The 25,838-nt window shown below is 41.1% G+C and overlaps 2 protein-coding genes across 3 annotated transcripts in view; one reads left to right on the top strand and one right to left on the bottom strand.

The window, feature by feature from the left end:
- PLBD1 (phospholipase B domain containing 1) overlaps positions 1–698 on the top strand; it is a 38,136-nt gene extending 37,438 nt beyond the window's left edge. Inside the window, exon 11 of the mRNA XM_064702250.1 lies at positions 449–698. Coding sequence (XP_064558320.1) covers positions 449–616 — 168 coding nt within the window. The 3' untranslated portion in view covers positions 617–698. The remainder of the gene's footprint in view (positions 1–448) is intronic.
- A 3,658-nt stretch (positions 699–4,356) lies between these two features.
- The window catches only part of ATF7IP (activating transcription factor 7 interacting protein), an 88,447-nt gene continuing 66,965 nt past the window's right edge, over positions 4,357–25,838 (bottom strand). Inside the window, exons 13-17 of one of the 2 annotated variants that reach the window (XM_064702248.1) lie at positions 20,161–20,239; positions 14,435–14,614; positions 13,372–13,557; positions 11,097–11,209; positions 4,357–9,696 (exon numbers count right to left, since the gene is read on the bottom strand). In XM_064702248.1, coding sequence (XP_064558318.1) covers positions 9,280–9,696; positions 11,097–11,209; positions 13,372–13,557; positions 14,435–14,614; positions 20,161–20,239 — 975 coding nt within the window. In that variant the 3' untranslated portion in view covers positions 4,357–9,279. The remainder of the gene's footprint in view (positions 9,697–11,096; positions 11,210–13,371; positions 13,558–14,434; positions 14,615–20,160; positions 20,240–25,838) is intronic. The other variant, XM_064702249.1, reaches the window with a different exon arrangement.

Raw genomic sequence — 25,838 nt, 5'->3', positions numbered from 1 at the left:
TTGGGACCTCTTTGGAGACCATGAAGGAGCAGTGCAGAGCCTTGGTAGCAATATTAATTCTGCTGCCCTTCTCCATTCCCGAATTGCCCTGACATGCCCTGGGGATGGCCCAAGTGCTCAACATGCAGCAGAGCTTAGCGCAGACCCCTCATCCACCTGCTGCAGCCCCGTAAAATCAGGGATGGTTGTCCTGAGGGCAGATGCTCTGGCTCTTTCAGCCTGGCAAGGGCAAGTGTGGGCTTGTGGTTTGCTGGTGCCCTTCAGCACTGGCTGCTGTGTGACTGGAGGTGCCTCTGCACAGGGGAGGAATTGCTGCCTGTGTGTGTTTCCCTCTGCTCTCTTCCCTCACCTTATAATGAAATCTCCCGGAGCTGTTCCTGCTGGCTGGGATGGGGATGTGCCAAGCCTCACGCTTCCTTTTTGCCCCGGTTCCTGTCCTCTGTTCCAGGTGTCGGATTTCCGCCTGGCTGCAGCGTTCACGGCCTCGGCCATCAATGGCCCCCCGGTGCAGGGCGGTCTCCCGGTCTTCAGCTGGAGACGCTTCAACCGCACGCGGCACCAGGGCCTGCCCGAGTCCTACAACTTCGGTTTTGTCACCATGAGGCCCATCCTGTAAAACCAGCGCCAGCATCCACAAGTGGATTTTTTTTTTTAATGGGAATTTTATTTCTTGTGTAATAAATCGACCTGGATGTCCACATCCCTGTGCCTTATACCTGCCTTCCCATGTCCTGCCTGCTAAGCACTTTGTACTGATATTGGCTGCTTCTCTGCAGCCCAAAGCACGTTCCTTTCTTCTGAGCTGTTTGAGTGGCCCTTCCTCTGACTGGGATTGATGAGAAGCAGGTGACAGAGCTTTCTGTTGATCTGAGCCATCATCACAGCTGTTCCCAGAGCAGGAGTGAGGAGCAATGCCACCAGTGAGAGTGATCTGTTTCTAGCAGCTGGGACAAACCAGGTGGCTGCTTTGGGCCGTGATGGCCTTACTTCAGTCCTGGCTTGATCTCTGCCTTTTGTCTGAGTAGTGTGCTGCAAGTTGCTTCCCATCAAGCGTGCGTTCTCCATGGCAGATCAGCCTGTTCTGTACAGGATGTGACTTTTAGTGGCACTGTCAAGACTTCCTTTGTGTGGCCAGAGCAGCACAGGCTGCAAAAGAGGGTGAAGAGAAGCGGCCTGATGCTTTAGAAATGCCTCCGCCCCAGGCTGCAGGGACAGAAATGTGATGCAGTGGATCTCTTACAAGGGATCTCTCTGGGAATGGATCAGCCCATGCAGTTGCTCAGTGCCATCTTTGCTCTCTCAGCTGTAGCAGGGGAATGTGACAGTGAGATGGCTGTGAGGGCCAGGGCTACTCTTAGCTACCTGTGTTTACACCAAGGAGCTGAGTCACTAGGCGGTTTTGTGCTAGATGTTCTATGTGTAATTAAGTAAAACAAAATAAACAGCTCTTTCCTCATGTCCTTGATGGTCCAAGGTAAATAGTGCACAGCACTGCCCTGTGTTATGAAGTTGAAGAATGATGAGCAGTGTGAGATTTTAATGAAGCCTCTAGCGTTTAGCTTGTGTGATTGGGAAGGGAGCAAGTTACTGGGTGAGGTTCTAGCTAAATATTTGCTGTCAGAGCAAGGGTGATTTTTTGCCAAGGGAAGAGGGAAACCAGCAGTTACAGCAAAGCTGTTGTTGATGATGAAAAATTCATGAAAGGACTGAAGTGATTTGTTTGCTGAGGTAGGTGTGAGATGCTGTGTGCAGAGACCTCCTCCATGTGGGGGTGGAGCCACTGCCACAGATTGGATTGAATTGACCTGGATTGAACAGGCTGCAGCAGGCATTAAGGAGGACACTTAGGGAATGGGTCTGGGTCATGAAGAACACTGCAAGGAGCTGAGCTGCCAGCTAGCAGAGGACCAAGAATCAGCTGCTTGTTTGAAACTGAAAGCACAGAGGGGCTGGAGGATGGCTTGATTTCACTGTCACTCCTAGACAATGCAGCAACACTGCAGCAGCATGAATTTACTGCTTTTTCACACAGTTTTATATAAAAAATACAAATGGAGAAGTTCTGTTTAAAAGTTGGTCCCCGGGGACCAGGAAACTGCCAATGGATTGCTGCAGTGAACAGTGTTCTTGACCCAGGGCACAGCTAGCTAGATGCTTCCACCTGCAGGGAGTGGAGCTGTGTGGCACCTGTGCTGTGCCCATGACACAACAACATGCCTGGAAATGGCAGCTTTGCCTCCTACCCTGAGGTATGACCTTTGTGCTCCAGCCCAGAGCTGTGGGACATCAGAGCTCTTCTGAGAGTGCCTTTCTGTAAGTAAATATTTACACCAATGGGACCTTGTGAGTCTGTGTGACTGTGGCTACTTTTTGCCTTTGGTTGTGCTGCTAAAGGCCACTGCCTTCCTCTTGCTGTGCTGTCCTTTGTGCTTCTTTTGTTGCCAGGCCAGCTAGGGCTGATCTGCCAGTCCTGACCACAGCAGCTAGGTCCACCTCCTCTTCGCTGTACAGCTGCATCAGTGGCCAGAGGAGGCTTTGACGGCATTGCATGGCCCTGTTGGCAGGTGCAAAAGAACTGACAGACAGCTACATGAAGTTTAAAGGTCTCTCTGAGTATCTTATTTCCTTCTGCAGATGCCACTTGGAATAAAAAAAATGAAGGTATGGTCTAAGCAGAGGATTTGTGGCAGAAGTTGCCACCTTTTTCATACTCTGCTTTCAGGTTTTTCCAAGTCTTGTGGCTTCTGATTCTTTGACTTCAGGTTTCCAGGTCTGGCTGAAGAGGGACTTAGTTGGTGGGGAGATGGAAGTGGGAGGTGGTAGTGATAAATCTCTCTTGCCATAATGAAAAAATACTCTTCAGTCAATGCGTAGAGGAAATGATTCCTCTCAGCAGGACCATCAAAATTGTCACATGGAACACAAGTTTTCACATGCTTTGCCATTCCCCTTTTCTGAAATTCAGTAGCAAACCTGCCCCTCCTGGTTCCAGTGGTCATACCCTGCACAGCCTCAGCTCTAAAGGGGCCACAGTTTGTCATAGCAGGAGACACCGGGGCATGGTACCAGTGCCTGTCCAGGCTGCACAGTACTTCAGGGAGAAACCAAGAGCACTGTGTTGGCAGTGTCCTGGTGCTGTGCTGCTGGCTCAGATTTGCTTCTCAGCTGACTGCTGGAATTTTTTCAGTTTCCTTACTAGAAGCATCACTGGTGTGCAGAAATGGACTTTGCTCTGGGGCTGTAGCACTTTCCAGCCCTACCATGGAGTGTGTGCCAGAGCTACTCTGCAGCAAACAGTGTGTTCTGCATGTTCACATTCTCACTTTGCTCTACTTCTAATTTCTCTTCAGCAGGAACTGCAATTACAGCAGTGCTTGAGCACAGTAGTTATGCTGTATTTGATGATAAAACATAGGTTCTGCACTATGTGCAGTACATATACTTGTAATTTAAATAGGCAGTTTGAGAAACTCAGGACTTTTAAGTGGGATTGTGCTGAGGCATCACTTCACAAGAGTCCATCATCTTCTGGTCAGTGACTTGAAGCAAATTTTAGTAAGTGCATGGAAACTAATTATTAGCATCACAAATTAATTATATGCCCTTGAAGTAGAGGCTTGGCACATCAGTAACTCCATGCAGTTTGGCAGCAGAGTTGTGTTCAAGAGGCAGATTTTCCCAGACTGCCTTCTAGTCCAGCTGTTTATTGGTCCCAAACGAGTTGCACAACATCTGGCATGGTGCTGCTCCTGGCTTCTACGCTGGAGGCAGCTGGGTGGGGGGGCAGAGCCCTTCATGATGCCTGCACTGAGACATGTTTTAGTTAATTATTTATTTATAATTTATTAATCCTGATTTCATAACCCTGAGAGATGCACTTTGTGCTATGCACAGCAGCTGCTTCCTGGCCAGGTGAGTGGGCCTTCATGCTTGAAGGGTGCTCTGAAAAACTCCAGTACTTTGATGAAAGCCTCTTGCTGAAAGACTGACCATTGCTTTGGTGGTCAAACCTGGCATCTTGGAGGGCAAGGAGAGCAGCACCAGCAACTGGATTTCCATTCCTGAATTCATCTGGGGCAACTCTGGGGTGCAGGTCACTTTATTCTCTCTGTCCATGCCTTGCAGAAGTGCATGAATGGCAACTTGGCAGAAGTTACAGCATTGCTTTGGTTTTTTGCTTCTGTGAGGGCAGCACCATGCACTGACTTCCTGGGAATGACCACGCGCCAAAGCCTTGCTGCTCAATGTTGGTTGAGCAAGGTGGAAACACCTCTGGAGAGGAGGAGCTGGTTTTGGGCTCTTTTTTGAGGGCTGCCTCCTGTGGTGTCAGGAACTAAGCACAAATGACTCAAACTGTTAAAAACCCAGTAGTTTTATTTCAAAGTATAAATTCCAGGCTTGTCAGACAAAACCCCACTAATAGTTAACACAGACACACACTAATCTACAGTACATACAAAAATGGGGAAAGCTGGCAACTGCCCAGTTTAAAGTGGACATTAAATCAGTCCTACATTTTTTCTTTTGTATTTACAAGTCCAGCTGCAAAACAAAACAAGAAATCAGATTTGGAAGTTTCCAGCAAAGGATTTTGCACATTTGACTTCTGATATCCAATAAATTACTAAAGCTGAACAGGAATCCCTGAACAACTACTACTCAGCAATTTTATTTACAGCTACACCCTATTAGTTTAAGACAGCAGTATAAATATATATATATGTGTGTGTGTATTTATATACACACATCTGTACATATATATAGGCATATGTATATAAAAGAAGAAAAGAATGCTCAGCCTGCATAATGACAGTGAGAAAGAAAGATGCCTTTTTAACTTAAAAGGGATGAAAAGGAATATTCATTGATTTGTTTTCTCCTAGCCATCCTTATTTATTTCCTTCTCCTCTCAGAAGGTGTTTGGAAGGGAATAGATTTGCATGGCAGGCCTGGCTTAGTGTCGTTTAATCTCTTCTCCCTCCAGTGTTTTCATACAATGCCCACCCCTACCCAAATCAACGAATTAAAAAAATATATATTTAATATATCAAGCTTCTATTTAAAATATCTGCATAGATATTTTTCACAAAAGGAGAATACTCAAAGGGTGTAGAAGAAGGCAGAATCACAGCTTGATTTTGTACAGTGTATACAATACTCATCCTGGGGAATGGCTGTCTTGGGAGCAGGAACAGACGTGACCCATCCCTTCATATAATATTGGTTTTATTTACTGTACATTTAAGACTAACAGCATCAAGGAAGAGCTGAAGTGGTTATTTCTGTTACAGTACAAAATGATGTTCAGATCCTACTATTGAGCTCAGTCATGGTCCCAGTGAAGACTGAGGGGTTTTGTCTTTGTTTTCAATGGAAGCAGGGTAAGACCTCTAAATTTCACAGGGAGAACACCATGAGTGTTTCCAGCCTTGTGCCAAAAGCCTTGGGAATGGGTGTCAGTGCTTGTGCTCAGTGATCTAACATGACCAAGGGCAGCACAAACAATTCCAAGGAGCAATGTCAGACCAATGCATAGGGGAAGGTGCTCAGAGCATGGAAATAATTACAGGCTGAGAGATCTGCATCCTTGTGTTTTCTGAAGCTGTCACTGGAGACAGTACTGATGCAGTCTGCAGTCTGTCCCCTCCTAGCATTTATGTTTTTGTATCCAATAGTTTTTTAGCCACACTGCAATAAAACAGGCCAGTGAAGCTGTAACTAGGAGAAATGCAGAATGCCTTTTTGCCATCAGCACTCCACAGCAGGGCTACTCTCCAAGTAGAAGAACCAACTCAAATTACTTTCAACTTGGACATCCAGATGCCCTTGTGTCACACACAGAGAAAACAATTCAAACCTAAAGCACACCCAAAAGTAAATGAGGATGGAAAACACAACTGTTTTAGCAGTATTTGCTAAAACCTGGGCAACTCAGTCCAAGGCAGCACTGCTTAAATGTCATGTGTCCAGAGGCAGGAGCCAAACACAGAATCACAGAATTCAGACACAGAGTCAGGAACAACTTTATATCAAGCTATTGAAAGATGGAAAAATTTGCAATAAGTGCAGAGAAGAAACCAAACTCAACAATTCCACTTAAAAACCATATAGAAATTTTTAGCATATTTAAAAGTGGATTATTGGAAGGCTTCAGTGATTGATACTTTTCATTAGAGACCAGTCTAGAAGCACAGTATTAACAGACCTGTACTGAATGTTGCCAAATATTTTGGTTATACTTTCAAATAAAGTCTATAAAAGAAACAAATTGTTTCTGATTGATTGTTGCTAGCAGAAAGCCTCTCAATAGTTTTAAGCATTCTGGGAGGTAAAGGATAATAAAACCATCAGCCATTCGACTACATGGGAAAAACTGCCATGAGGTAAGGAATTAAGCACTACTCGTGTTTGTTAGCAACTCACTGCAGAGATCTGCTCCACAGTGACAGTGACTGCACAAAACTGGCATAGTTTTCTCTTTGGGCATCAGTGATTTAGGGACCAGCTCTCTTGGAGGTCTCCACACCAACTCAAAGTCAAGGTGTGCTTTATCACACATTTCTCCACCAGTACTTGCTCAAGATACTGAAATACGACCTTTAACAGCCCTGCTGGGATGAAACAACAGGGAAGTGATCATTCACTCCAGAGCTGCAATGTCTTTGGTCAACAAAGTGTCTCACAAAATCCTGCCAAAAACCCAGAACTGCTGCCATACAGGCCAGAAATGGATCTGGTAAGACAGAAGCCAGTTTTTACAGTCAGTTCAGCAAAGAACTAAATCTTTAGTAAGTAAGTATGAATCTTCTTTCTCTAATGATGCAGCCCACAAAACCTCCAAAGGGAATGACACACCATCCCTATTAATACCTCCACTGGAGGAAAGAAAATACTTTAATGCAGGACTTTCACCCCCTGCCTATCCCAAAGGAGACAAACCTAACGAGGGATATCTAAATGGAAGTCAAACTATAACAAAGCTCACTTATAGTTTGGGCTGGAATCACAACTAAATAAATGAAGTTCTAGGTTGTATCCTCATGTTTATTTCAACTTTCAAACTGTAAAACTTCATACTACTAATACAGCCAAAGGCTCTTTGGTACCACCTCAAAGACACATTAACAAAAAATTGCCCAAGAACTTGACAGCCATCAACTGGAAATAACTGTTCTAATCTCTATTACAGAACTGTCTTTATAAAGACCGTAATTTAGTCTACTTCCACAAACAATCTAAATGCATTATTAAGTAATTATTCCTTAAAATAAGCAAACAGAACATTTACTTAAACACAGAAAAATTCAAGGAGCTTTTGATAATAGCACCAGAAATACAGGGACAACTGCAGATCAAAGGAAAGGTTACACATTGTTCATATACAGTGTGAACCTTCTCTGAGGATACTTGGATTAAGCCAGAAGTTTTGCTTGCCAAAATCAACTTTTAAATGCAAGTTTTCATACAGAGAATATCCATAACTCACCTGAGAGAAGTGACACTCCCAGCTACATGAAGTAGTGCAGTAAATCAGACCGACGTCTACATTGCCATTTCTTTCATTGTAAAGGTTCTAAACAAAGGAACCACAGCTACAGAACCCATAATCTCTTAGAATATTTCAGCCCTGTTTGAGGATTTAACTTCTGTGATACTTTTTCAATCTTGCCTCACACTTCAGCATGCTGGTTTTGAGAAACCACTGAAATGACAAAACGTCATAGTCTGCAGCTTTGCTATATGGTGAAGTGGATTAAAAAAAAATCTTTCCCCTCTAAACCCATTGTTTAGTTCTACAGGGTAGGAATGCAACTGAAAACAGCCAAAATTCAGTCCTCACATCTACTTTCTTGTCCAGGTGCATTACAATTTTGTTCTGCATAAAGCAAGTTTAACAAGTCAATGACAGCGGGGGAGATGCACCAATTTCTCAGCTCAGAAACATCATGAAAGCATCTATTAACATTTGCAGTCGCTCACAAGGTTCAGGCCAGTGTCTAAAACAGTTTCTAAAACCCCCTTGGCTACGTCTGCTTTCTGCAGAGGCAGGCAGGTGATGGGAGAGACGCACGCTGGGAAGCAGCTCCTCCTTTTGTACTCACTGAGCATCCAAACAGGCAGAAGCTTTCATGGCACTGCACCACGGGGGTTTCTTCTTTGGCTGAATTGCAGCTTTCCCAAAAGAACCAGGAAAGGCTCTGGTGGAAAATAATGTCTGTATACTCAATATTCTTGACAGGACAAAAACAACTACTCAGTAAGGAAAGGGTTGAGTGATACCGCAGATAAGAACAAATTCACAATCAGCAGATGTTACACTTTCTTTTTACAGCTAAAGATTACTCTTTACATAAACAGTAATCACTGCAGGCCTGGAAAATGAGAAGCACTGATAGAAGACTAGAAGGGTAAAAGGAAAAATAACTCCAAGCAAATAAAAGAACACCACAAGGTATCTGGCTACATTTTATTTCTGAAATTATTCTTTAAGGCACAAAATAAATCTAAAAAATAGGGCTGGATGTATGAGGGGAGGAACAGAGAAATTGCCAGAACTATCAAGGTGTGAATGGAGACTTTACAATCCAGTTTCAGATCTGGGAATGCTCCCAGGGTGAGTAGGGGAGGATAGTGAAAATAGAGGAGCATTCTTACTTATAAGAGGTAGGAGGTTGTGGGTTAATTATTCTTTTTTCTCCACCACCTCCAAATTTACACGGGTTCCTGGCCAGACTCAAGTTCCCTTCCTCCCCTCAGAGAGCTTATTACAGTTTGTAAGGTAAGACCAGACCACTCAAGCCTCCAGTACAAAAAGTGAGACCTTAAATCACCCTTCATGTTATGTCACAGAATGCTGGGGGGGGCAAGAGGCAGATCGTTTTTGCCCTTGTGTCAATAGACATTACAGATGTATTATGTTTTACTTCAGACAAACTGCAATTTACTATTTTGTTTCCATTCTGAAGCAGAACCCCAGGCATTCAGAATGCTCTTCAATAAAGGATAGTAGGTATCTAGGTGGAACACCTGTCATGGAAGGAAAAACAAAATTTTCAAATGGCCAATGGCATTAACTATTTAGAAAAAACAGGCTCTCTTGCTGCAGGTCAGACTTTATTTTCCTGTTGGTTCTGAGTGCATGTAGTGTATCACACAACTGACTAAAATAATCCTGCAGAGTGGATTTAAAGGTGAATTACATGCATGGGATCAACTCCTCCCAGAACTGGGGTAATTCTTGATAGCAGGACAGGTTTCAAGGGTCCAAAGATCTCTAGTTTAACTGCTCTGGGAAGAGATCACATCTGTGGACTGGGGGTCACAGAAGGGTCCAAAGCGTCCATAGACATCCTTAGCCCGGACTGCAAAGTAGTATTTGCTGCCAGACACGAACTGAGTCAGGGTGCACGCCATGGGCAGCGGCAGCGCCTTCACCTCCCCGATCTTCTTCCACTGCGAGGCCATGGTGGCGCTGGGGTCCTCGTGGTAGGCATACAGGTGGTAACTGTCCACAGTGGCACAGCTCCGGTCCACCTCCATCACGCTCCACGACAGCACAATCCCATTCTGGCTCTGTACCCGGGCCAGCTTCAGCTGGGGCTTTTGAGGTGGAGAAGTGTTGGCGGCCTCGGGGGGCAGACGTGGTGGCTGCGGTGCCTCTGGAAGTGGAGCGGGATGTATGGGGCGTGGTGGCTCCTAAGCAGCACAACAGCAATAAGGGAAAGGTCAGAATCTACAGCAATGGAAGGAGCCTTTAATTCATCATTCCCCAGGTAACTGGAAGGAAATGAGCCTGCAGTCACCCAGCCATCAGAACTCTCAGTCCTGTGTGCACAGACAAGGCAGCAGCTGCAAATTATGAGAAGGGGTGGGAGCAAGGATGCCATAAATTTTTACATTATTAATATTTAAATCCCTAGTTGTGCGAATGACATTGCCACAGTAATTTCCCTGTATCTTCTTTGCTTCCCAGCCAGGGGGGATGAACTCAACACTGTGCCCTTTACCAGGACTGGGCAAGCAGGTTCACAGTGACTTTGAACCAATCTACATTTGAGCTGCTGTTCCCACGTTACCCAACACCCCAGACAGGGCATTAAGCTGACAACTCATCCTCTCTTCTACAGACAGGTACTCAGTCACAAAAGGAAGACAGGGTAATGATGCCATATAGATTCTATCACTTTAAATTGATGACAAAAGCTCACCCTCACTTTCCAGAAAATTTTGAAATGAGGGCACAAATGTGTCTTTCCAGTGATACTTCTTTTTTATACTGCAAAAACAGTCCTAGGTCCCTAATTTATATTAGTTAAGATGAATTTAGGAATGTGGTTACCATGCTTCAAGCCTGAGATCTTTCAGGTTGGAATCTGGGGTAGTTTTTGGCATCTTAAGTGTTCTGTGTGATATCTGCTTCCTTTACTCTCATTATTTATCATGGACAAGTGCACTGAGTTGATTATGTCTAGACTGAAAGGATGGTAAGCCACCTTCCTGACAATATATTTACCATTTCAGGACACTGTAAGTAATGTGACCGCCCAACACTGGGTGTACAGGTAATGTAGTTGAAATGAAATTAAATGTGTTAGAGAAAATTCTCAAATTCTAACCAAAAGGGGTTTTAGGTGATGCAGAAGTGATCACCCTCAACACTGACTAAAAACCTCTGGAGTTTGGGATTTGGCAACCTTGGAGATTTGGTCTGCACCTTGTTCTCCTAACTCAGTTTTGCAAAGAGCTGTACTAAAAAGTGGCCACCCAATTCATAGCCAAACCATGACAAAACATTTTACTGGCAGTTTTTCTGTACGCTTGACTCCATGAGTCACCTGCAGACAACTCATGCACTAATTTTCAGTATGTTCTCCTGGTAATTTGGAGAAGGCCAGGGTGAGCTAACAGATTGCACAGCTTTTACCATTCTGGGCAGGCGCTGCTGTAGGTGACTGGGTGGTGCCATGCCCAGAACTGGCTGTGGAGTGTCAACAAGGCATTTGAGTGCTCTGCAGCTCACACTAAGAGCAGCCTGAGAGTGGCAGTGCAGAGACAAGGCTGTACATTGGAGGAGGTGACTGGGGAGCCCCACTCACCGTGTGCGCTTGCGGCGGCGGTCGGTGGTGCACCGTGAGCTGAGGCGCGCCCGAGCCCAGAGCCAGCCCGTTGTTCACCACGTAGGTCGTCTGAGGCATCCGCACGGTCACGCCTGCAAGGAGCACAACGAACACTGAGCATTCAATACTTCACTCAGTACTTACAGGCAGCTAAACAGAACATTGGAAGACCAACTCCTTGGTTCTGCTGCATGAAGCCGAATTTCAGACAGACTCCTCCAGCTGCCAGCAGACTGATGAAGCACTGTGTAACAACAAAGTCACCTCCCATCCCCTGAAGCTGTAAAAGTGAGACAGAGCGAGCGCTTGTGTTTGCAGACGGGACAGAATGTTGTTTTAGCACTTTGTAGCATGAAAGAAATGGGTGAGGAGGAGAAGCGTGGGAGATACAGGGAGCTTAAGTATGAAAAGAACAATTACATCATTTTGGGATTCAGAAAGGAAAAGAGAAATGCTGCTGCAGCACAATGTTATTCACTCAGAAGTCTGTGCTGTGGATGACACTGAAAGCAAAAAAGTTAAGTCACTGTCCAAGAAGCTTGTCCTGCCTCCCAGAACAGACTCCACGATGGACACTACTCACAGGCATCACCATTTCAGTCATTCCCACAGCAAACTAACCTGCCTGGCAGGAATAAACTAGACTGTTTTACAGCCTTGTAAATAATAGCCAAAACTCTTGCAAGCTACCAAATTTTCATTCATTTTATACCACATCTAATTATCTTAAGAAACACTTTATCTATTCACTGTTGGAACATTTATGTTCTGTGAACTCAAAGCCTTTGCTCATTGTTATGGATTGCCTGGGTTATCCCTCCATTTCTGCTGAGAAATACAAGATTTGAGGCAATCTCTACGATACCCTAGTTCTACACTTGTGTAAGACTGAAGCATTCTAATACTCCAGAAGACAAGCTCACAAAGCAACACATTATCAGGAAACCACAGTTATTGTATGGCAATTTCTTTTCTTCATAAACACACATCAAACTACAATCCATAGGGAATGACGGTCAGAAGTCTGTGTAACCTGTGAGTGCAAGGCAGGGAGCTCAGTGCTGAATCTTAATGCTTTAATTATAAAGTGCTAAACAGTGGGCAGGTGATTTATATCTTTTTCTTATTGGAGTATCTCTAAGAAGCTGATGAAGCTTGTGTGAACTCCTGTGGTTTAAACTGTAACCTGAGCTGGCTATTTCTCCTCTGTGAGAACCTGGTAAGATACACTGGTTTAGTATGACTGTAGCTCTGTCTCAGGAAACTACAACCATCTGAAGATGGTCAGAAATGCTTTAATAAGATATAAGATACAAACATAGCATCACTTCTAGGTAGGGATACTACTCACTTGAGGCAGAAGTACAAAACTGCAATTTGCAAAACACTTTGGATGGGTTCTCACAATCAATTTTTCAAAGACAAAGTGCAGCAGCGCTCTTACTCAAGAAGCATCTGCTACTGGCACTAAAGGCTGTTGCAATGATAACATAAATCAATATACATCAGTAGCAGCATTACTACCAGGACATCACAAAGATAGGCACATACTCATAAAACAGGGAAATTTATGTTAAACATAAAGGTGTTAAAACAACCATAGTGTAGAAATTGTGGGGAGCCAAAAAAACCAGTTAAAATCCACCACTTTGTAACAAAATATCATTTAAGTTCTTTATTTTTGACATTTATTACTCATTTCAGAAAATGAATTTATTGCTAGGAGAAGGTATCACTTATGCATTTACAAAGTCAAGGGGAACTTGCCAACATTTCAAGGAAACTCAAGCACATATCAATTTCTGATACATCTGGTGAGAAATTTAATCTCTTGAGGCCTTGAGAAAGGAAAGAAATTTGCTGAGCACAGGACATCAGAGATTGCTAAGGATATAACTTTTAGACAGGAAATCAAACATAATTTTCTACAGTGATGCTTGTCATATTACCTTCCACTGCCTTGTAAAGTATGGGGTGTGTTAACCACAGATACTTAACTGGCAGAGCTAGTGCCTGGGATGACTTAACTCCAATTTCTCCTCATTCACATAGCTGCAAATAGAATTTCTTAGTAGCTCGAGAATTTTCTAAATTCTATAAACTGGGAAAAAAACCCTAAACTCTCTAATTAATACCAGCATTGCAAAAAGACCAAACAACACATCCAAACCAAAAACATAAATGCCACATGCATGAGGTAGAACGTACCATGCTGTGTCACGGTAAGAAGCACATGGAAGGAATCATCCCTTACCTCCAGTCTGTGGGGTGACTGGCCTTAAGCCCGGGCTGGTCATGACAGCTCCTCTTACAGGATTCTGAGCTGGTGGGGCAGGAATAGTGGTATAGACCACCTGATGGTTAGCAGGGGCTCTTGGGATAGGAAGCTTGGGATTAGCTGGAGCCACGGGCCGATGAGTTACATTCACCGCTGTCGACGCTGAAAAACAGACAGAGCACACCCTAAATCTGAATTCCATGAGTCAAAGCCATATGCCTATTCCAGAGTACACATGTCCTTTGGAAAACTGACTCATCTGAGCCATGTCAAATAACAACTGTGTCTGCTTTGGGTACTGCAAGAGAAGCAAAAACAGCCTAAACGGTATTTTACTGAAATATTAAAGTCAATATATATACAGCTTCCTAACAGAAAAGATAAATATAATATCTCCCCCACTCCCTGCAAAGGTCTTGCGTGTAAGGACAGGGGAAGAATATAAAATCCATCAAGAAGTCTGCAGAACATAGTAATCATAAGGTAATTCCAATGCCAACTAATCTTCAGCAATCACATACGGAAAAAGAATAAAAGAAAGAAAAAAAGAAGATCCATGTTTCTTTAGACAGGGGAAAACATAATCACACTGCAAAGTAATATTTAACTAGGGCTAGAACTTCAATGTCAGCCTTGCCATTCCCTCTGCCAAAAGAATTAACTGCCAAGGGACAGACACAGGAGTGATGCTGATAATGTTTTTTCCCCCGTTACTTAAAGAAGGTACAGGTTGCTTCTCCTTCACTTTTACCAACAGTAGTGTATTTAATAGCTTCCATGACTATCCTTAGCAGGATTTTTTCCTCTCCATAAATAAAACTGATCCTGAATTCTTTTCAAATCAATAGCACTATCCTTCCCCTTTATCAGTTTAAAAGAAAAAATGTTATGGGAAACCGACTAGAATGAAAGATTATCAAGTGACTCAAACATTCTGCATATTCACTTTGAAAGATTAGCAAAATGTAGAGCACACAGCAGTCTAATTCAAGGAAAAAAGCAGCCACTGCACTCACTCAGTGATGCCAAATGAAGTTACCTGTTGGTAATACATGGATGGTGGTCTGGGAAGGGCCGCTTGTTGGCACACCCGGCTGCTGCACAGGGCTTGGCTGCAAAGGTGGCAAAGGCTGCAGGGGGCGAGTCAAGGGCTGGGTGGGCAGGCTCAGTCCTGGCACAGGTGCCTGGCTCTGGTTCTGCTTCTGCTTCTTGCCATCTGCTTTAAAAGAAACAAAACATAAAGGCAATAGCAAACAGAAGATTTTATTTCTGAATCACAGTTCCAAGCACCACGGAGTTTTACAATCCTTTCCTCCCTCTCCCATTTACAGACTGGTGAGGATATTCGAAGCATGACATTTCTCTGACCTTTTTTGCTTATGCAAACAAATCTGCAGAAAACTCATTTAAATCTTCTTACTTTCATCCTTGCAATTTCCCCTGCCCAGACACATTCTACAGTGTTTTATTCTATTATCATGAAGTCTGCATATTTCAGAGCAATTTGGAAACCTGAACTCAAGGGAACACTGTGCCAAAGTCTTTAAAAGTTGTTACTAAAAGCAAATCCTAAAACCTTTAAAGGCCTGAACACTGCAGTACTCAAATTTTGTTCCCTAAATAAATCTTGTCTACCTTTGATGTTTACATCTTTTTATTTGCTGACTCTTTTCTTTTTTTGATCTGTTAGTCCTCTTGCTGCTATTTTGAATTTTCACAGTATTTACTTAAAAAGGGGGAAATTGCTTTATTATTTACAGAAAATTTTAAAAAGAAAATTTGTTTTATCACATTGACACCCTCCTCAACATGACTTACTGACTTGTGATACTGACAAATATTGCCTGTATCTGTAGCTTACTACTGCAATATTTTTTCCTTCTTTAGTTTATTTGTGACTATATAAAATATTAATTAGAGTGCAAGTCTGTATGTAATCAAGACTTTGCACAAGTTGAACTAAGAAAAATTGAGAAGCTTTCATCTGGACATTAAAGCAGAAATGGTCAGAGCAGGCACTCACCCCTGAAGAACTAAAGACCACAAGATAAAAGAGTAGATTTTAAGGACTGTTGCTCAAAAGGATTCTCCCCTAATAAAACTGTACATACATCAGCCACTAATTTAGTAAAAGAGCATAGAATATAAAGATGACAATATGTAAATACTCATTTTACTCTTGAGAAAATAGAATAATATAGTGAGGACCACATTTAAAATGTTCAGTTAAGTATACCAGCTAGATTTGAAAGCATTAAGAGGGTTAATGCTACCATAGCTCAGAGTGTTGGGATTTCTGGCAGTTTGGATGGTCTCCCTGAGCTGTGTTTAACACTAGCTGCCAACAGCTTGAAGTAGCAGTACCCTTCACAAACTGCTCTATGATTCTATGAGACATAATTACAGAATCACAGAATCATCAAGGTTGGAAGAGGCCTTAAAGATCATCTAGTCCAACCATCAACCCAACACCAGCATAGTCACCCCCAGACCATATACCAAATTCAAGATCTCAAGAATAAAACACAGTATGAATTGCAGCCCATACTCTTTTTCTGTCGACTCAACAGCCAAGCTACTTCACTGAAGCCACTGGATGAAAATATACTGTGATTTTTTTGTTTGGGTTTTTTTTCCCCCAAAATCTATAAAAGGAGCAGTGAAGGGATGCTTATTTTGAAAACAAAAGGTGAGATCCTTCCTGCTCTTTGATTAACTAATGAGCCTTGTGCTTGGTTCAAGCTTCTTTTATTGTCATCGATTATGAAAGATTTCCCAGTGTTCAATAAACTTCTTGACTCCAAAGAGATTCCTACAGAGACATATACACATCTGTTTTAACTTCAAATATTTAGAGACTGCTGCACATCTCAACTACCACTGAATAATTTCAGTGATGTGAGTGCCTTCTTACTCATGACTTACAAGATGCACTTACAGTGCAACAACACCTTTACAGCCTACTGCTGTAAATGTGGTTCAAGGAAAGATGACAGTCTGGACAAACAAGAGGGCTTTTCCAGTTTTGCTTTTGTTTTTGATTTCACACTGAGCAAGTTCATTTACCCTTGACAAATCAAGAAGAGCCCTGCTGACATTCCAGTGACTGGAAACTAGGTCAGCATTGCACCACCCACAGGAAATGATGACAGATAACTAACTAGACTTCATTAAATAAATGGAAATAAAAGAGGCAAAGGCAATTTAAGCAAAAAAAAAAAAAATTAGTGAGGAAGACTGGGTACATAGTTGGCACAGGACTAAGGTCAGAAGTCATTATGGAACAGTTTCCAATACTAAATGTACACAGCATCATATTCACAACAACCTTGGACCTAGAGGACACAGAAAGGTAAGATTTATGGAAATAAGCATAAAATGGAAACTGTTACTACTGAAGGTGTAAGCAAAACTCCTACTCTAACACACAAATCAGAAGAGGGACTAATTTCCATGCCAGAAACAGTCTACAACACTGCAGTTATAGCACAAAGGAGTTTTGAACAGTGTTCTGGTTCGTAACTGGTATAGGTGGATTACAGAACACCAAGCATGCCACAGGCATGCTCAAGAATAAGAAAAAAATTATCCAGAGAACTACAGATTTGTTAACTAGATAAAACACCTTATAAAATAAAACACTGATTATGTATATAATAATTTTCTTACAAAATAATGAAAAAGCAGAACATAGCTGTTTTAAGAGTACATTTAGGAATCTTTCTTAGACTACAGACCCACTTTAGACTAAATCTAATAATTGTTTCAATATTAATACAAAATTATTTGATGATCCTTTTATAAAAAGGCCAGCAAGGTCCAAAGTGCAAGTATTGCAAGATACTTGCAGAGAGAGAAGCATCTAGATTACTCTTAACATGGGTTCTCAAAAATTACACACCCTCTTCATTCATAATTTTTGCACAAATCAGAAGATGTTATTAGATATTAGCAGATAATAAGATCTATTCACATACCTTTTACAAGTAGCAGCATTAGGCTTACTTTTTATGTGGGTTACAATGCTGTAAAAGACAATCAGGAACTGATGTTCCCAACAACACTATGTAAGTGTTGATCTTGAATTTGAATTAGTATTGAGCTAATATTCCTGCAGGAAACACCATAATGCTGAAAGTATTTTCTATCCTGAGGTTGTGTAAATCTGGGAGAAAATAAAACCTGCTTCACATTTGCTGTAAATGAACTTCAGTGGAAAAAATACTTGGCCAAAGGTATACAGATGATTATGATCATGCAAAAGCTCTTACAACTGTACTCTTCCTCTGTTTAACCTTGAAGTTTTTATCAGAACACATTCCTGAGAAACTTGCTCCAAAATCCTAAGAGCTGTGTTCTCACTGCAGGGTGAAACTCAAGCTTTTATTAGGGCTTCCTATGTTTCTACAGCACATATTAAAAACTACTGACTTCTCACACAAATTCTAAACATCAACTAACCTGCATTGGCTTCAGACTACCAGCTTCTGCTTTGCAGGGAAGAGACCCAGGGGAGCTAACCCAGCACAAAAGTACTCCACTAACCTTCCTCCTAATGGAAGGACAGTATTCTAAGACCTGACATTAAGGGGAAAGAATCTCAGAATATCCCACTGGATAAATTTTTAAGATACTGGCTCAAGCCCCAACAAAGAAATTGAGGAAGAATTAAGCTGCAATGGAGCTACGACTCTGTAGCACTCCTACCTACAGAAGCAGTCTTACAATTGTATGTGCAACTGTGGTATTGATCTTTTGTGGCAATTGTGAGGTGAGCATCTACTTAATGCAATTTGGAAGAGAAAATGTTATTTTCAGAAACTTTCAAGATAGAAAAATATTAGCTGAAATATATTACAATACTGTGACATGCTACTTTAAAATATACCCCAAATCCATTTTCATCTATCTGCTGGGTGTCTTTTACAAAATATTAAATAGGACTGGGGAGGTTAACCTTGTCTGACAGGCTTGCACAGTCTTACGGTAACCACCTTTTTATCTTTTTGAGAACTAACCCTCAGAAGAGATGACAGTGATAAAAACTTGTTTGCCTCAGCTATTCTGCCACTCAGCTTGTCAAGTCAAACTCCTGGCTGAAAAGGACCTCTGGTGGCTGTGCAGTCCAATTTCTCGTTGAAGCTGGATTGCCAATAGCAATTTATTCAAATGATCTGTGGTTTTGCCCTGCTAAATCTCAAAAACATTCAAGAGGACAGTTTCTACCTTCCCTCTGTGCAGCACTATGCTGATTTCTTTCCTCCTCGTTCCTGAACTTGTAGTTCATGGCCACAGTTCCTTAATGTATCCCTTGGCACTGCTGAAGAGAGTTGTGCTCTGTCATTTTTGTAACTATCCTCCCAGGAGCTGCAGGCTGCCCTGACATTGTCTCTTGCTCAGCTCTCAGGTCATGCACCCCAGGCCTTCACCATCCTGACACCATCGGTGGGGGCCCCTCCAGTGCTACCACAACTCTTCTGAGCTTGAAGAAAAGGGAGCCAGAACTGGATACCCTATTTCAGCTGTGGTTCCACCAGTGTCAGTTTGGGGGAATACTTAAATTGAAATGAGAACATACTGTTGGCTCATACTCAATTCACTGTGAAAAGCAGACAGTCAGCAATCTGAATTGCATCATGCCTCCCTAATACTTGTGTACCTCACACACTCCCTTTTTGGTGATAACATCACATGGAACTGTTCAAGGCCAGGCTGGATGGGGCTTTGAGCAACATGGGCTAGTGGGAGGTGTCCCTGCTCATGGCAGGGGGGTTGCAATGACATCAACTTAAAGATCCTTTCCAACCCAAACCATTCTATAACTATGATTTCTCACTAGAAAAAATGCTACCACATGCCAAAATGATTTTCTACATTCGTGTAATACAAATGCAAAGCAAGTCAAGTTATTAAGAATGTTTTTGTAGAACTTGAATGCACAAGCTAGAGAAATAACTATCAAGTTTGTCCAGAGGAATCAAACTTCTTGGTGGCTGGACTTCAGAATATAGCACAGGGACATGCATTAAGAGGCCAAACAGAATGAAAATTTTACCTCCAGTAGTAGAAATATGATTTTTTCCCAATGGAAATGACAGCACAGGCACATGGCCTTAAGTAGAGACTCATTACTTCTGTAAGTACTACCATTCTTCACTAATCCAATGCTAACTATAATTAGACTGGCCTACATTTACACAAGATTTATATAAAAAGAAATGTGTTCTTTTAAATGATGAAGTGCATTGAAACTGCCAAAGTACACAAGAGCATGACTATATTTACTCTGCTCTTGGCATACAGTCCTAAAGCAAACAATAGTTTGCATTTGGTCTTTAAACTCTTGCACATAAAGTGTTAGTTAAACAAAAGATTAGAAGTTGTAGTACTCTAATGCCTAAATATCAACTGTAGAATTAAAAGGCCTTTAATTATAATCAGTAAACAGAAAAAATAAATACATCTAGAAGAGCTTTTGAAAAGTTCATCAAGAACTCAAACATCTCAAATTACTCCCCAAGCCTGAGGTACGTATGCACAGATAGCCCTAATGCTTAAAAAAAAGAATAGTAAAAATCTTTAAGACTGTAAGCAAAATTCCTTTTCTTTAATATCTAACATAATTTCTTGTTTCATCTAACTGAAACACCAAAGAAAAGAATACACTAAGCAGAAACCGAAGTTGATTCCTTTCTGCCATTCAAAGGATGAAATAACACTTGTAGCTCAACTATCCCTGCAGCTAGGAAAGTATTTTTCACCTACCTTGAGAGCAGCTGTCATCCTCTTCATCCAGTGTGAGATCAATGACACCTCCTGATTCACTTCCTGTGAACTTCCCGCTCTGAAAGACAAAACTCCTTTGTTTTGCAAAAGCAGATCCAGGGAACACAGGTGGAAAAGGGACACATTGTACATTCAGGAGAGATCTCAGAATTGATACTTATTAGAAAGGAACTGATGAAATGATCAAGAGAAGGTAATTTCAGACGAATATCCCAGGACTTGAAAAATGGGCCATAACCAAATGACTGTATTGCAGAAACACGTATTAAAGTATTTTCAGCTTTGTAAGGAGTAAAAACCCCTGATGAATAGTAGCACATTGCTGTTTTACAGGTAAATGCATAACAATTTGCTGGTATAAAGTATATTTCAACTATGACTCCTAACATTTTAATCTGGTTATAACCTGTCCTTTCCTCTGCGTAACTTTGACAGAGCAGTCATCAGGACAATGCATTACTTATCTTGAGACAGCTTTGCCTCTGTACTTATGAAGACACTGACTTCATATTAAGAAAAAGGGAGAACTACCCTGGAACTTGTATGCTTACAAAACACATCAAAAATCATCAGAAAACTCCAATTGTACTCAGTAATTTCATTATTGTGTTCTCACCCATTATGAAAAAATTTAGCATTTATTATTCTACATACAAATCTATTTTTAATCTTCCCTTTAGAGAGCATAAAGAATTCTTTTAAGCTATTGCCCAGGTTATATGTTTTAACAAAAAACCCTAGAAGACCACCAAACAAGATTTATCTTGTAGATCAATTGCTGTCCCATGGCTGGTCAGACTCTAGAGATCCCTAACATTTTCCCTTAAGTGATGAGAAAAATATGGGGGAGGTCTTATATATTTCTGTGATTTTAAAGACACTTTCTAGAAAACAATCATGATTATATGAGTTTCTACTTCCTTAAACTTGCTACAAAAAGTAGTTGAGGTTTCTTCTTGTTCTGTGGAGAGATTATCACTTATTCTTGGACTGAACTGCTACACATTTATGGATTAAACAAGTTTCCTTAGGACAGACAAGGAGTTATAAAAGCACCATAATTATCAAATATTTCTGAGCAATTAACATGGGAAAAAGTGTAAGTTATCACACCCACATGGTCTGTACAAATGCTGACATGATACACCATAGGAATATTAGAGATTTTTCTGTGCAGTCAGATGGTGACAGATGCACAAAACCTAAGCTTTGAGATTATGTGCTCAATGACCTTTCCTTTGGAAAAACCTAGGCATTTAAGAAAGTCCTAAAGGCAATCCTCACACAGGCAAGGCTCTGAGGAGAGGCAAAAAGAGGCATCTTATGATTACTAAGTGCAAGTAGAAGCTGCTTAAATTATCAGTCAGTGAATTTGGAGTGCCTGACATTTCTCTATATTATCCATGATTACAACCTGATTTCTTTTTGTCTTAAGTACTGATGCTGCCACTGATGAAACTTTGCTAATAAAATACAATACCAAATTTAAGTACAAAATATCTAACTACTTATATTCAGTGGTGGTAGAAGAGATCTCTATAGGGATTCATCTTTCCAATACATAGAGAAACATATTTCAGAGTTATTAACCACAGAATTCCTCTGCTGAGTGGTTGCTATTTAAAATACTTTCTAGCTTCAGGTTTCTTAGTATTTAACATGAAGGTTAAGAAAAAGGCACATTAAAATAATCACTGATAAACTGATTAGCATAAAGTCAAGAGGAATTTCATTCCAACTGGATGATCTTCCCAGCCACCAATGTGTATTTTGAACCATGGCTCTCTCTGCCAAGAGAAAGCAGATTGATAAATGGAGAGGGAGATTTCAAAGGAACTACAGAAAGAAGAAAACCGAATATCAAGCTATTAATTTCTTCCCACTAAAAAATACATTAGTCTGAAGTAATTTCCTTTCAATTCTTCCTCTGCAAGGAAATCAAAATCCTTAGAAAAATACTCTGTATGACAGCTAACTGTTCTGAAGCCCCACTTGACTGTGCCAGTGAGAAAGTTCTTTGAATTTCCAAGTCAGCAAGCGTCACAGCACGCATTTCTTTATTTTAATATGTCTGGAAGGCCAAAATCCTGAATAAGCCTTAGTTAAACAGACTTACTAAATCAACTCAGCCAACAAGGTCTCATATGTGCAATTCTCAGGAAGAAAGACCTTCTCTTGGCCAGCCCCACTATTCAAGGTTCTTTATTAAATGACCCTGGACAGCAATCTCCTCAACAGGAGCTATGCAGAAGCAGTCAGGCTCTTCCTGCAGCCCAGCCCAGAAGCTGCAGATCTGCAGGGCAGCCTTTGGGCAGAGCTCTGTGCAACAACCCCAGTGCTGGTTCTGAGACACCCATCCCAGCCACCCCCAGCAGATGCTGCACTCAATACACAGCACACCATGAAGTCCCCAGCCAGATTCCCCTACTTCACCAACCATGCATTCCCCTCAAATGAAATTTAGGGAAAATCTTAAGGAAACTTGAGAAACCAAAAAGGCTGAACATTGTGTTTCCTACCTAGAGGAGCATGGTGTAGGCAGGGCATCCCCAAACAAAACACTGCTCATTATGCCTGCCATAAAGGTCAGCATTTTGACTATTTGCAGCATCCACCTACACTCATAAGGAGGAGAAGGAGCATCCATTTCTATAACCCATCGTGCTGACAGTTTTCAGATACTTGTAGATATCTCAAATTCAAGATTTCATTTGAGAATGAAAAGGAAATCCAGGAAGAACTAGCAATCTGGTGTTAGAGGACTGGTCCACACTACTTCCCCATGGTGAAATTAAGCATCTCCATGATCTCAGAGAGCAACTTTATCACCTTATCCAGATGTTTCCGGAGTACTGACACCACCAGAATGGTTAAGAGCTACAAATTTAACCCCAGGGCATCATCTCTGTGAAACGCAAGTAATAGTTTTCAGAAAACCCTGTGCCCAACCAAACTAGAAAATAAAACCACCCTTCTTTAGTATTGTGACTATTTCACCCAGAAATTCTCTCAGGGAAATTTTTTATAGTACAAGGACTTGTGGCCACTCCAGTTTACAACAGAACTATGTCTGAGGAAAAACTACAGAGAAACAACTGCTCTTTTCTTCCATAAAAAGGAGGGAATGGGATTTTTTGGACAAGATTGCCATGTCAGACATAAGAAATGGAGATTCAGACGTGCTGCTCTGAGCAAAATTAGAAGACAACTTCAGAATGCTTGCAGCCCTGATGAAGTCAAAAGGAAGCCTGGCACTAAACTTTCAGTCATATATGAACAACACTTCCATATGTGTCAAAAACTGAAACAAGAGAACAAGACTTTCAGCTCCTAATATTAGATTTCAGCAAGCATTTGGGTAGAAACTGGTAAAGCAGAAAAGTCTACTCAAAGCATTGTGGTCTGCTATCACTTTTTAGCTATCTCCAAACACGGGAAGCCAGCAACCTGAAACTGCTTCAGCTGATCTCAGCAGAAGAACAGATCCGATGCCATCTTAACACCTTTCTGTCAGTGCAGCCATATCAGGGAAATAATGAAAACCATTAATGAGAACCTCAAACATTTGCCTGATGGTTTGGTTTATATACTGCCCAGCAAGACTTAGTAACAAAGGATTCACACACCTTAGAATACAAATAAACTGAAACAGAAACAAAACAACCACATCATAAATTGATCTGTATATATTTAAAATATCACAGTTACAAATAAACACAAAACCAAGCAAACCCAGCGAAAGTGAACAAAATCACAACCCCACAGCCAACCTGTCAATCCTTTGTCAGAACCAGTGCACCTGTCTCCAGACCAAACTGAAGCTGCACTTAAAACTGATTGTTTAACACAGCATCTGGGCAATTTCTAGTAATCTAGCAAAAAAGGTCTACATTGAGATTTAAAAGAAATATAAACTACCAAACCCACTTTTCCATACTTTTACAGCTCATGTATCTTAATGTATGTGCCTTTAAATTCCAATTAAGTAGAAATCCTCCAAAATACTGTAATTTACATTGTCATTTTGGACCTGTGTTATCTCAGCAGGTGAGCAAAGCTTGTACAGCCTGGAAGTAGCAGCATCATGGACTGAACCATCCAGTTAATCACAACTGTATCTGAGCTGCCCTTGTTTAAATATCTCTCCTTTCATATGGCTGTCAGCAGTGTAACACTCTTAACACACAACAGTGGAATGAGAAAAGTGAATTAAAAATGGAATTAAAAATTCAAACTAACAAATCCCACTCTGAAATGCCAGAGTTTTAAATACATACGTAAAAAAAAAATTAGGAAGAAAGTAAGAAAAATACAAGACTTCATATTTTCTTGACTTCCCTGTTTTAATATGGCCACATGTTTAGTCTTCAGCTGGTAGGTGCACTTCAAATTGCAATTAAACTGTTTTGCATAAGAGCAATGTGTCCTGTAACTGAACATCTCATACTGAAACCGAACTCCAGGCCAAGACAACACATGTAACAACTTGGAGATGAAAGGCAAAACACAAGGTGAAGACTGCAAGGTACAACTAAGAGCAGAAACAAAGGTGAAAACAGGAAGCAGGAGCAAGAAGAAAGGTAGCAGGGGAAAAGAAAATAACAAGGCATGCAGCAACTGAGCCTGCACCACCACAAACACGGAAGGATGGGGCAAGGGTACTGCAAAGTTACTTCGATATTCCCAGCGTTGTTTAATTTCCCTGAAACAGCCCACAGAGGAGAAGGCCCTTTGCATTTACAACCTTGATCTGTTTGGAAAAATGTGTTCTTTAAAAGTCCCAGCTGCTTTAGTCTGCAAAGTCATGTCCACACCTATTGCAATTACCCACATGAAATGATCTGTTGGTGCGTCACATGCCCCAGGCAAGCATCAACTTGGCATGTGTGAAGGAAAAGTATTTTAATGGCAAGCACAGAACTTGTGAAAGCAGCAACTGAAAAGACCTTAGAAAAAAGGGCAAAACTGAAAGTGTAAACATTCTTCTCTTTTAAGTATCTGAGTGAAACCTATCAAGTCCTGAAATAAGACATTATAATCTCTTCTAAATTTCTCTTTATCAGTTACACGGAAACTGCTTTATAGTGCACATGGAAGTGAAAACAATGAAAAGTATGCATTAAATGAATGCAGCTACTCAAATTTGTGCATTTTTCCTACTTCATATTAGAAATTGGTACTTCTAAGTGTTCTACTAACTGTAAAACTTTTGCTTAAAACTAACATTTTCAGATTTTCTTGACCATGAAAACTACCAGAAACAAAACTTTAATTTTTTTGATTACACAAAATCTCTATTCATATTTTACTAATTACACTTCAATTAAGGGTTTTCTAAAGAGAATCAGTAAAAATTACCTATGCTCACAATTTCATGCATTTTCTACTATTTATGCATAGACAACATAATTGCTTTCTTCCAATCCCAGCCACTAAAGTCTTTTTAAGAATGGAAGAAAGTATTGAGAAATTGATGGACTGACCAATAAGATAGACTTGTGGGAATAATTGCCAGGAAAAAGCAGCAATGATACAGTTTCCTTGAGAAAGAAAGTAATTATACATTGACTTTCTAAAACCACTGGATAATAAAGAAATTTAAACAGTTAAGTATAACAGAAAAGGGGTTCTTAGAGGTAATAAAAATCATGGAACTT

Source organism: Zonotrichia leucophrys, chromosome 1A (genome assembly GCF_028769735.1).
Source record: "Zonotrichia leucophrys gambelii isolate GWCS_2022_RI chromosome 1A, RI_Zleu_2.0, whole genome shotgun sequence".
Taxonomy (NCBI): domain Eukaryota; kingdom Metazoa; phylum Chordata; class Aves; order Passeriformes; family Passerellidae; genus Zonotrichia; species Zonotrichia leucophrys.
The sequence above is the reverse complement of the archived record's forward strand: the minus strand, read 5'-3'. Positions and strand labels throughout refer to the sequence as shown.